General features: G+C 36.9%; 1 protein-coding gene across 6 annotated transcripts in view; it reads right to left on the bottom strand.

Annotated features, from left to right (window-relative positions):
• EML1 (EMAP like 1) overlaps positions 1-13,190 on the bottom strand; it is a 120,654-nt gene that overhangs the window by 42,123 nt on the left and 65,341 nt on the right. For all 6 annotated transcript variants that reach the window (XM_063399348.1, XM_063399349.1, XM_063399352.1 and 3 more), the window contains exons 2-3: positions 8,564-8,746; positions 3,207-3,339 (exon numbers count right to left, since the gene is read on the bottom strand). In XM_063399348.1, the coding sequence (XP_063255418.1) occupies positions 3,207-3,339; positions 8,564-8,746 (316 nt within the window). The remainder of the gene's footprint in view (positions 1-3,206; positions 3,340-8,563; positions 8,747-13,190) is intronic.

Raw genomic sequence — 13,190 nt, 5'->3', positions numbered from 1 at the left:
TATGAAATGAGATTATGTCTGCAGACATACCAGTAAATACATCTGTCTCCAAGCAGGAGAATGTATGGATGCATACTTAGTCCCCATGCAGACTCTTTGCATATATTTACATAAATAATGCACAACAAACTGTTTCAAGGGACAGACTGATGTCATTTCAATTGGACATCATACACTCTTAACCTAAACAATGCTAAGTACAGGAGAAGAGAGGAATCAGAAAATATTTGATTGTAAGCTCTCTTTTCATAAGGCAGTAAAACATTTGGGAAGGACTCCATTAACCTGCACTTCCTTTTGGATATATGGTCACAGTTAATAACAGAATGGAAGATGTTATTTTTTACTACTGCAATCCTAGTAGATATTTGTCAGATCAAAAGTTTAGAAGATGACTCAGAAAAAAAAATTTCCCTTTCTACTGTTGTTTTTAACTTTCATTTTTCAAACTCTATCTTTTCAATTGTGCACCTGTATTATAGAGAAAATCTATTAAAAGCATTCACTCAAAAATTAAGTTAAAGAACATCTATAAACACTTAATACTATTTACAGCTGCTGTGTCACATGACCATATTTTGGACTAAAGAATACCTACACTACAAATTAGCCACAGTTCTGGAAGCAGTTCATAAGAAAAGAGCACTGCTTAGCAGAAATCAGAACTAAAAAACCCTCGGGACTTCCCATCTGTAAACTGTGCAATACTGAGAGAAGCTTCTAACACAAATAAACAAGTCCTACCCCTTGATAAAGGAAGCTATTTGATTTTGCTGATGTATTTCCATTACTGTTTTATACATAAACACATGCAGTTCCTGAAGGTAAAAGAGTCCAGTATAAATACAAAATGTGATTGAATTCACCTTAAGGATGCAAAATGAATTATTCTACTTGACTGTATACAAGAAAGATATTTTGAGCACTTACTGTATCATCTTTGAATACTGAATATGTGGAACACCATTTACTATAAACCCCTGAAATCTGACCAGTTATTTCAAGCTTTACTATTAAATGATTACGGAATAATTTACCAAAAAATGTTTTGTACAGTAATTAATCGATGAGGTTCTTACCATTCCACTTTATTCCTCTTGAAGTACATTTATAGGCAAGGCATAGAAATATGCTTTAATATAGTTTAATAAAGGTAACAATAAAGAACATTTTCACATTAGAGACACCAATATAGAATTTTAGAGCATTTGAAGGCAACAATAATTCTACAGCACCTGAATTTACAACTTTCTTTTTTCAGGACATGAAGCAATCCCACCCTCTGAAGCACTCTTAAGTGCTCATTTATTTATACATGGATAAACTGTCCATATATATTTTTTATTTTCTAAAACTGAATACACATTTTCATGCTGCATACTTAAAGCACCTTCAGCCTAGCTTCTTCAGCAATGAGAAGGGACAAAGGCATAACAAAAGGACACTAAATACTTGCCCTATGGAAGAATTTCTCACACAAGAATCAAGATAGTCTAAAAATACTCCCTAATATACTCTCTAAGGACTTTCCCACTTGCATTCTGGGTATCCAGGCTGCCTGTGGGTCAGGAGGAAGGGATACAAGGTGCCACTTATCTCCAGGGATCCTAAGCCAGGATAATCCCTACAGGCAGCAGGCAATACCAGATGGAACACCTGAACTACATAAAGATCTCCAAGAATAGAGAAGGCATGAGAATGATCCTGACCTGCACTTCATCCACCCGACTCCAGGGCAGAAAGTCCTGAATGCTGAACCTTAGAGCATAGAGACTCAGGAATCACACCCTCTCACACAGGTGAACTCTCCCAATGCCTGTGCTCTCATGAATTTTATAGCTACTATTTGAAACTTAATTAGGAAGAATGAAATTATGATGATTATTAAGAAAAAATAATTTGTGAAGACAAATGTGTTTTAAAATTCAGCATGTACTAAATAGTACTCCTTTTTAAACACTAATACGTTTCCTTTTTTAAAAGGAAAGTTCTTTCACCCATTTTCAAACTTCTGACAACACAAATCTAATAATGGAATAGTTTGGACAGTATTTGATTTCCTTCTCTTCTGTTAAGGGCTGATTCAGACCAGCTTGCCAAAGCCTACAGCTGCAGCGAGCTCGTAAGAGCTCACAGAAGTTCATTTTTGTGACATAAACAAATATGGTGTTCTCCAGTTTTAACTGTGCACAGGGTAACTTCTCTGTACTCTACAATAACAGAACCTGGAGTCTCTTGAAAATCAGTCCCCTTCAACACAGTAACAAAAACTGGCATATCCTTAGCCAGCATCTCCCCTTTGAGGAAAAATTCTCTTTATGAGAGAGACTTCAGATCTTAGCAGGTTAATGCCCTCATCTCTACAACTTACTCTCCCTCAGAGCTGACAGCATCATCACTACACAAAGATGAGGAGACACACAAAAGAAACATACAAAAAAACCCCCAACCCAAACTCCAAACCCCACATTATTATCTTTTACGCGCATATCACACAGCAGATTAGCACCACAAAAACTGCCACATATAACTTGAACTTGCTTCACCCAATCCATTCCATTCCTTATAACCCAGATGTATAAAACATTTAGGCTATTTAAAAACAGCTACACACAAAGCAAATTGGGACAGAGCAGCAATTTTTAAAAGGGCTTAATACATGCTAATGGTAAGATATCTAAAGATGGATGTTTTCATTTGCATAAATATGTGCTAGGCATAGAATTTTCCTCCTCCCTGAGATGCTGCTAACCCTGTGCATGCAGTTTATATGATAATTTTGTTAGTGAGAGAAAACCACCAAAGATAACATACTGATTTGCAATGATAACACTGTTTCTCTACAGACTATGTATTTTCTGCTAGCTACTCAAAGAATTCTTGCACCACTTCTCACATCATGTTGGGCAACAGCACAGTAGAAATGCTTTATTCTCTCTATGGTAAATTCTGAAAAGCAAGAAATGAACACAAACCTGTAAGACCAAGCATTATGCATTCTTTCAATACTCATGGTAATAACCTTAATTGTAATTAGAATGAATAAATTTAAAGCCTTTAGAATGAAATCCAGCTCCTTTTCTTTCCGAACTAAATATTTAGACTGCTGCTTTGCAAGTAAGAGAAACTACATATCTAGAAGGTTACACCAGGAGTTATACCACGTTTTCAATGCCGTGGTTATAAGGTTTCTCATAGATGCTTACCTTTTTGCTGCTGGTGATATAGTCTCCTTTCTGGTTCCTGATGGAGAAGGTAAAGAGCCACTCGGTTTCTTTGGTAATACAGTTCCATTGTTAACTGTAGTCCTTAAAGGCAGGGTTTGTACCAGTGGTCTTGCTGTAAAACAAGTGTAAGATGAAATCACTGCCTTCATTTACTTTTCTGTGTTTTTTCCTTAGCAAACAACACTAGGATATCTTAAATTTTCCATGTAGTCTGCCATTTTTGTGTCACTATGGCCAAATTCAGCACAGATGAAGGTTTTAATATTGAGGAATTTTTAGAAATTATTGTTACTCATAATAATAATAGTCCTATCAAGTGAAAACTCTGTCCTAGATGAAGGAGCTTAGTGGTAAGTGCAAAAGTAGTTGTTCTCCTCACAACCAATCCTGCTCTGTTAAAAGAGCATCAGTCTCTTGCCCACCTGGATGGCTTTCAAAGGAGTGCTAGAAATGAAGGCAAGCTGTCATCCCACAAATTCCTGCTCTTCAACCCTCATTCTTCTTGGAGGTTTTCCACAAGCAAATTATCTATTAAGAAATTTCTACTTTCCCCAAAAAGTCTTTTTTCAAAGAATGTGGGCTTATGTTTGACAGAAAGGATTTGTAGCCTTTATTCAGAAAAAGCTACTGAAATCAGCAGAAGAGTGAAGGTAAAAAGCTGGCATTATCTACCTACATTCTTCTGATCAAACATTGGCTCAAAAAAAGGATCTATATGTCATAGCTGTAATTAAAATTAGAATAACAGAAAACTCCCATTCAAGTAGTTAGAAGTTAGTTGCAAAATCAGTGTTTAAAGCTGCAAGCAATGAGTACCAACACAAAAACTCCTGTGGATCCTAGCCTCGAAACACAGACACCAACATGACTAGTGCTCTCCCTACAGTAGGGAAAAAAGTTTGAATCACTTGAAATTTGACAGGACTTTGTGTTACAAGCCATTGTAAAGATGCCAAAAGCATCCGGGTTCAGAGAAACACGACCTGAGAGAAGGCAGCAGTCACAAGTCACTTTAGGAACATAAAATTTCATTGAACTTGGAGAGGATAGTGGGGAGAACACCTATGAAATGTTCTTCAAAAAAGACTGCCAAGGACAAAAGGCTAAACTGAAATAGTACCACTTGTATACAATTATAGGTCATATTGGAACCACATGTTATTGTAGCACTGACAGAAAGCATTTATTGACCTGTTCACCCTAAGTTTTCATATACTGAACAAAAAGATAGATGTGAAAAACTGTGCCTTCAGAAGATTGTCAGCAAATATGGTCTACTAGAGAATGCAGCTTGCAAGACGAGCTGTCTTGAAATTTTGTTAGAACACACACTTACTTGTTATGTATTTGTCATTTATTTGTTCAGAGGACAGAAATTTAGAAAACAACCTATAAGGGAAATACTGAAGGAATGAGGCTTACTTGGCTTAGTAGAGTAAAGGATGACAGAAAGAAAGTCAACAAAGGAGATAAAAGGAGAAAATTTTCTCCATGCCCACTAAGGGTGCCTTCTAGCTCTGTCTTGTATGACCTGTTTTAACTCACTAATGCTGTCTTTAGAGCTTATACAAAACATCTGAAATTTACTTAGCTTCCCAAGCATCTGTTTATTTTTTTTATTAATGAAGTCAGATATCATAATTCTATTTACTTCTCTCTCTCTTTTTTTTTTAATATTAAATTCTTTTTACAGTTTTGAGCTGGAAGCTCTGCTGCTTGTTTCCTAATTGCTGCACTGCTGTAATTAATCCATACATATAAAACTGATTCTACATTCTACAGAATCACAGGTAGCTACAGTTGAGAAGTTGTGGACCTGTCTCCTGGCAAGCTTTCTGTAGCTCCAAAAACTTTAATGAGCTTTGAGAAGACAAATAAGAACAGCAATTAAAGTTTAAAAATAAATGATTAAAATATTTTCCTTATTTGTAGTTATTTCAAAAGAATGCCTACTAAAGAATAGCTGGAGTGAACTAGCTGGAGTCTGTTTACTCTCCTAACATTATGAAATTGAAACTAGCCACAGCCAGGAATAAACCCTGCAAACTTTAACAGAAGTTTTGGTTAAGATCCAGCACCAACCCACAACCCACACTTCTGGATATAGAGATTTAAATGGTCAGCTAGTGTAGAAAGCAACACTCTTGCACAACACACAGAAAAATTGTGCATCATTCAATAACTCCACTGTTTACTCAGAAGATATTTAGTTTTACTTACAACAGCTAGTTCACACCAGTGGTATCTGGCATCACAGTCACACAATCCCAAACATGCCATTGCTGTTAGAAGTCAGTAACACACTGCTATTACTGCTTTGTCAGTAATGTTTATTTTGGAAGTCCTGGTTCTTCAAGGTCTTACCTGTGGTAGCAGGACTGACAACTTTATCAGCCTCAGCAGCAGCTTTTTTAATCATACTCTGATCTATGGATTAATAGGGCTGTTAAGTTTACAAACAAACCAATAATTGCAAAAGGAAAGAACAACAAACACAAGTAAAACAAAGGCAGGAAGCCATACTGAAACTCCACCAAGTAGTAAAATTAAATAAGGAAAGGGAAAAAAACCCCAAAAACTAAACAAAAACTCAAAACACCATTAGGGAAGGAGGTCCACAAATGGACAAGATAAGACACTCCCTTTCCATGATGTATGCTGCTTTTAAACTGCTTAGCTCAAGTTTAGAACAAGAACACAAAGACTGAAAACAAGCTCAAGATTTATCCATTATAGATTTGAAAGTCTGAAAATTGAAATCTTTACAATCATTTTAAATCTGAAATACTCAGAAAAATGAAATCATTTGTCCAATGAAGATTCTTGTTCCACACTGCATACAGTACTGGGGGGATCCTGGTTTTCCAAAGGCACAGACCCTTCCCAACACACACTTAATCCTGATCTACTCCAGCTATGGATCAAGTGATAACAGCAGCATACAGTATGTTTCAAGCCCCAGGACACAATCTCTGTGACATTCTGTGGGATCAAATACCACTTTTTAAAATTCCAAATATGGAATTAGTCATTAAATAATATAGGGAAAATAAACAGGTTCAGTCCATACAGCCCAAGGGGTAAAGCATGAGAAGACACCACTCCAGCCACCCCCATGTCTAAAAAAGCCCCTCTCCTGAGAGTGTCCATCAGGAGCCTCCATAATGCTATTTCAAACTAAAACTAGTCTTATCCTAAGTAATTGCATACAATTTGTTATAAAGTAGTTGTGCCTACTAAGGAGTAATAGGCCATCGTGAAAGAGATCATATTTGACAAAACAGCTAGAAAAAACCACAAGTGATCAGAATACTTCAGATTCTCTTTCATGTTTATAATTCATGTTTAATGAGGTTGACCATACACTAAGTGATACAGCTGATGTACAGCAAACTGAAAGTTCTTTACATAAACAGTCATAGTATCCATCTTCTAAGAAATTAAGTGGGTTATGTTGATAAATACCAGGAATCATTCTGGTCATTTGTAACTGAAGAGGAATTGACATTTGTAGTCCTCTAATTGCATTATTACAGTAAAACTTCTTACATTGTAATTTCACATTCACATTAAGGACCAGCCATGCCATACTATACAATAAAAAACCCCTCCAAACCCCACATACACACACAAATTCCACAAACAAACAAACCCCTACAAAACAAGCCATAGAAGACAGGGGGATGGGCTTACAGCAGCTTGTCTTCAATGTACATTGAACTATGGCTCTAATTGTCTGCCACGATCAAGAAAACATCTCCTGATTTAGAGTTCAACTCTGCTCAGAGAAGCCATGAAAAGCTGGTTTGTATTTTGCTAAGTAAAGCCAGCAGACAAGAAGAACAGATTTGGTTACAACTCAGTAATAATTACTAGACTTTATTTCCTCCATGCATCAGATAATATCTATTTCACAGGCAACATGAAGCCTCTTAATCCCTTGTAAAACCAGATTTGATGGAACATTTTATCACAGTGGAGGCTATCTTTAGTAACATTTAACTTATCTTTTTTTAATATTTTTTCTAAATAAAACAAAGAAAAAATAAGGAGATTACAACAAAAAGGGAAGAGAACATGAAGAAAAGATCACAGATATTTAGTGCCTTTTCCATCTGACAGCTAGCATGAGGCACAACCAGCTCATTACTTGGCTTTGTAATTCTGTCCCTTTCAGGTTTCCTCATCTCCTAACACAAAACTTTGTAACAAACATGACATCTCAGTTCAGCAAATTAAGTAGTTCCTACCCAGTCTGTTAAATCAATGACTAGAACTAAATATTTGTTGCAGGGTCACAAATATATAACTAAGATTAAAGGAAGTCCTAACTTTAAACTGACAAAATTATGAATCCATAAATATGTAACATAATTCTCATGCAAAGTAAGGTTTTAATTAATAGTAATAGATACCAGGACCTAAAAGAAACAATTTTTAAAGTTAGACAATAGAGAGCCTATTGATGTGAAGTCAGTGCTTTCTTTCACGTCTAGGTTGCCACTACTCTTACTCCTAAGTCCACCCTAAAATACCTTGTGTGTTGCTCTAAGCTGTGCACAGGCAGCCTCCCAGGCCTCTGCAGCCTCACACACTACAACAAACCACAAAGGTTGGGTTCTAACAAACCTTTATTCATGTCAAGTGCTGGATGTTCAGGTCCAGCTTTTCTCAACTGTGCACAGAAAAACCCATTCCTGCAGAGCAGGAGCCACCAGAGAGCACACGGTGGCACGTGGGCACAGCACAGGGTTCTGCCAAGCAGTGACATCTGTCACACCTTGCTGGCTCTGCTGCTCTGGAACCTGCTCTGCATCAACCACAGCCCTGCCTCTCTTTCACAGCTGAGCAACTGGTGTTGTACCATCTCCTTAGTCATGTCAACTCTGTGCTAGCTCAGAGCTCTGTCTTATGTCTGTATCATCCATAGACACTGAAGACATTTTAAACGAAATGTTAATTACATTTGACTTAAGTTTAATTCATTTTTTAGGATAAAAAACCCCAACCTATTAGGAGTTTCACCCAGAGAAGACAATGCCTTCCCTAAAGAGTTTATAACAGATCTTGATCAGATGTAAGGAAATGGTAGCAATGGTTAAATGTAGATTGTGGATTAAGCATTAAAAAATGCAAATGCTTTGTTGGTTCATGTAAACTGTAGAAGGCTCACAGATTTAAGCATCTGGATTTTTATGTGTTCTTTTTAACACGTTGAATTTCAAATGTATTTTATTTAGATTTTCATTTGGAATATTTCAAGATCTAATGAATAACCTATTTTAATAGATATGAAACACTAATTGAACTATTTTACATCTATCTGAAATGCAAACCTTTGGTAGGTCCCTTCTTGTTCTGCATGGCCTGCTGCTCCTCTGTAATATTTAAGCGTCGGACCACATCAGCAAGGGCAGATTTGAGCAGCTGGATGTCATCCTCCTGCATCTGGACACGCTGCTCCAGAGAGGCAATGCGATCTGTAACCTCCATACTGCTTGCAGCAGAGGCACTGTCATCTAAACAAAACAGCAGCAAAAAAAAAAAAAAAAAAGCATTATCAGTAATGGATAGCCATCCAGAAATACCTTATGCAATTGGCTGCAGGTAAAAACAAGGCTTTTCTCGCAAATGACCTCCTGAGGAAGAAAGTTTTTAAGTGACCAAAAGGAAGAGATGGAAATAAAAATAAATAAATAAAAGATACATATGTAAGTAAGATGTGATGATGAGGCTGGCTTCGGGGCCAGTTGTTAATTGGGTTCCACTACCAATTATCTGCATGTCAGAACTGCAGTGCTCAATCATCCCCTTCACTGTTCTGCTCAACACAACATTCTGACACTGCTGGGCATTCTGGTAGAGAGGTGCATTTTCTGATATGCTACACACCCTTCCAGATTTTTGTGTCTCATAGCGGTCATAGAGATACATTATAAACACATAAGTAACAGACAGGCTTACACTTTTGCTAGCTACCATACACAGAATATCTGAAGAACAGACATTGACCCAAACTCCTAACCCCTAGTTTATACCAGCAGCTTTGAGAACACGCCCTCTGACTGAAATAAAATCCCAAATGAATTCAGAATTTTTCAGTAACTATACTCTAAACCTGCAAATTATTAAAAGGGCCATTATTTTGTATACAATTCACCCATTATTTGGAACGACAGTAAGCCATAGTAGCTTCAAGACTGCAAAGCTATGATGAGGACTACATGTTCTTTCCTTTCAAAACTAGTAACAAGAATATTTTTCCTAAATGAGCACTTTTGTTCCTATCACATAGAAATACTGTCCCTTATAACAGTTTTTAGTTAGGAGAAAGAAGAAGAAAGCAACACCAAAGACATCAAAGTCAGTATCAAATAGGGAAATAATGTACAGTTTTTAAAGAGAACTACAAAGTTTTATTTAACTAGGCTTTGAAACCTAAAATGTTAGGTGTTAACTTATTGGATGATCTTAAGTAACATTAGTCAAGGATCATAGCTTTCAATTCATGACTTAATAAGTCATATTGTAGCAAAAATGGATATTTATGCTACTATCTGCAAGCATAATTGACTTCTCCCTCATTCCCAATGCAAATCTGTATTTCTTCCGTTAAAGCTGAGCTCTCTTTGTGAAGAAAGCGGTGTTTGTTTCCATTTCTTGTGTTCTTAATTCTCCTCCACTCCAAACCAGAGTTTTCCACTTCTTTTGTAAAAGGGCACAAGACAAAAGTTAAATGGCTTGTGTATAATAATAACTCCTGTTGAATTTTAAAACAAAGTTAAGTGTTTAAAAAAGGAAAACAATTGTTTCTGGGTACATCTAAAAGCATACCCAAAAATGTTAATGCATACAAACTTTTAATCATAAGGATCTAGGAAAAAATGGCATTATTATTTTTTTAATCTATTCATCTCCACTCCAGATTGGTTTTGAAATCTGTTCATCAGATCAGTTTTGGCTTCCTCATCCCTCACACCACTAATAGCTATCTGTGGTTATCAAAAGCTGAATTAGAAACAACCCAGAAACAATGTAACAATATTGACAGTCCATAAATAGCTACAGGCTACTATAGTTTAAAATGCTTGCTAATTCTGTTATAGCATTTTCAGACCTTATTTAAAATGTCAGCATTAGGAAAGTATTAGGTTGAATATAGTAGTATGGTAAGTATCTGGTTCTGAATGAATTAAACCAGAACTCAAGTTCCTGAAAAATGTCAAAAAACATTCCCATGACAAAACTTTCCAAACTTTGGCCTAATCAGACTCCTGCTCAATGCAGGACTCTGTCCTGTAGCAATTACAGGTAATTAGTCCCAAACCTCAGATTAGCAGCAATGCTGGCAGCAGTAAGAGCTGCCTGCAGAATTTAACCTTTCCTCTACAAACAAAAGCCCCACGCTGCTCTAATGACTTTACACTTTAACTCAGCTGGAAATAACATGGATTAGCATACTGGACAATAGGCAACCAAATCAAAAGCTTGATTTAACCAGTACAAGCCAAATTCAAACTTCAGCCATTCTGCCAAATTCAGTATCATCAGGAATAGTTTTCCTGTGAATTCAGTCAACAAGAAATAGCCAAATCCCAAAACCAGGGCAGTAAAGGAAACCCAGGGGAAAATCAGTTAGTGTTGAAATGATCTGCCTTTGCTACAAAAGAAAACATCCTCATCTAAGTATCCATTTCACTAATTTTAAAGTAGAAACAGTAATTTTGCCCAGACATTAATCTTCAAGTGGTAAATCAGTGGCACTGGTTTATTTACAGTCCTGTAAGAATTCACTCCCACTAATAACAATTAAATTGTACAGCTCTCTCCCTTCTGCCCCCTTCCCCATCTGCCACGGTGATTCTTCCCCTCACACCCTCACTGCCCAACAGGCCCCAGAAAACCCTTTCTTGGACACAACATCTGTACCTTCCACTATCATCATTCTTGTAGGGTCCTGGCAACATAACTCTCATCCTTGCTGTAACCTACAGCTTGTTTGGTTTTTATGGTTACCTCGCTGGATGCAGTTCCTTTCCAAGGATGCAGAAAAAATAAAATTTTAACAGCTTTTAGTAAGATTGCAGCTGGAGACAAGATTGCTTACAGTCCAGTATCACTTCACTTTACCTCCTCTTTGCATGCATGTACAAGTAAGCTAGAAAAGAGGCACAGAATACAATAAAACTACATTTCATGAAGAATGCAAAGTTCAGTTACAAAATAAGCATAACCTGTTTGTTATGCAAGTTGTGGATGGAATGTTCTTGCCATTGAGATCATTACATCTCAGTATGTTAAGCAATAAAGTTTCACCTTCAACACAGCCAAGTAAGTGAAATGGTACCATATCACAAGAGAAAAAAACAATTAATGCTGTAAACTAACAATACAAAAACAAAAACATCACTGCCGATGTCACCTACTCTGCCCACAGAAGCAAGAGTGGCATTGTTAGCCTAATTTGTGACCTGCCTCTGCAGTGTAGCACTCATCCTCACAGCAAAGGACATGTGCAAGGAACATTTTAGTACACATTTGCAATGAAATTTGGAAAGGCACATGAAGGAGACTGCAAATCCACACAAACTGCATTTAAGTGTTAGATCTCCTTATCAGTCACTACCACCCCTTGCCCATGGATGGACTGACCACACATCACACCACCTACAGGGTAGCATCAATAGCACAACAGAATTAATCATTACTTTTTTCCATCAATGAGAAGAAAAGGGACTTTACAGTGAAATTTATGCAACATGTTTTTAGAAATCTGAAGTGAGTCACTTTCTACAATGTTCATTTCTTTTCACTGATTTCAAGGCAAGACAAAATCATTGTCTCAAACATGTAAATCATAGCATGGTTTTAGTTGGAAGGGATCTTAAAGATTGCTGCCCACCTGCAATAGGCAGGGAATTAATCTACATCTCATGAGATAAATGCCATCTACAATGTCCAAAACTAGATAAAACAAGGAGGTATCAATTCTGATGCCTGAATTTTCATTGCAATATGTATTTGAGGCAAAACTTGGGAAAAAGAGTCATTTGTCATTTTTGCTTTGCTGAGATTCTACAAGCTTGAAAGGGAAGGCAGTAAAAAAGGAGAACGTACTACATGTCTCTCTAAATTGTCCAACCAGCTAATCCATGATCTCATAGATTGGAAAGATTTCTCATGGCAAACTAAAAGACAATACTGAGTCAGATGATTAATCTGCTTCCAGAGTGTATTCCAGTTTTACAGCAATTTATTACTTGAGCTTAGCCAAATGTGAAGAAACAGCTGAAGCAAAGCCAACAACAGGATGTGTATGCTGTTTACAAGAGCAATTTCAGTACTATTTCATTGTATGTAGGCTAAAGCTAAATTACATACTTACACCATCAGTTAGAAGGAAGCCTATTAGATGCACACTATTTTTTATAAATTTCTACCTTCTGAAAAACCTAAATCTTAACTGTATCTTAATGTGTATGAAAAATTAAAATAAGACTTGGCATTCACCCCCCCCCCCCCCACCCCCAAGAAGAACGACTTTATTAAACATATTCCACCTTTGCATTATGCAGACATTAGTTTTGAGGCTATCTTGTCCAGCTCAGACCACAGCAGCTGACCACGCAGTGGAAATATTAGGTATTGATTCTCAAAAGACTGACAAAGAAATTTGAGTTTATTCAATCTGCATGGCCTCTTTGGAGCACCAATTAACAGAATAAAACTGTACATGAAGTACTTCCAAAACTGATTGCAACTGTGGTTGCTAGACACTTTTTTAATAATCTATTTTAAACGCAGCATCTCAAAGTCTTTGCAGAGTTGTCCTTGTATTTAGACACTCTGCAGGACATCAGGAAAGAAAATGCAAGCCTTCTGAGGACAGCAAATCCCAGCAGTGGTCTTTGGCAAAAACTAAAGATAACCCACATGACGGAAAACATGGCAAGGGATGGCAGT

Source organism: Prinia subflava, chromosome 5, assembly GCF_021018805.1.
Source record: "Prinia subflava isolate CZ2003 ecotype Zambia chromosome 5, Cam_Psub_1.2, whole genome shotgun sequence".
NCBI classification, from domain to species: Eukaryota; Metazoa; Chordata; class Aves; order Passeriformes; family Cisticolidae; genus Prinia; species Prinia subflava.
This window is presented reverse-complemented; position numbering and strand designations above follow the sequence as displayed.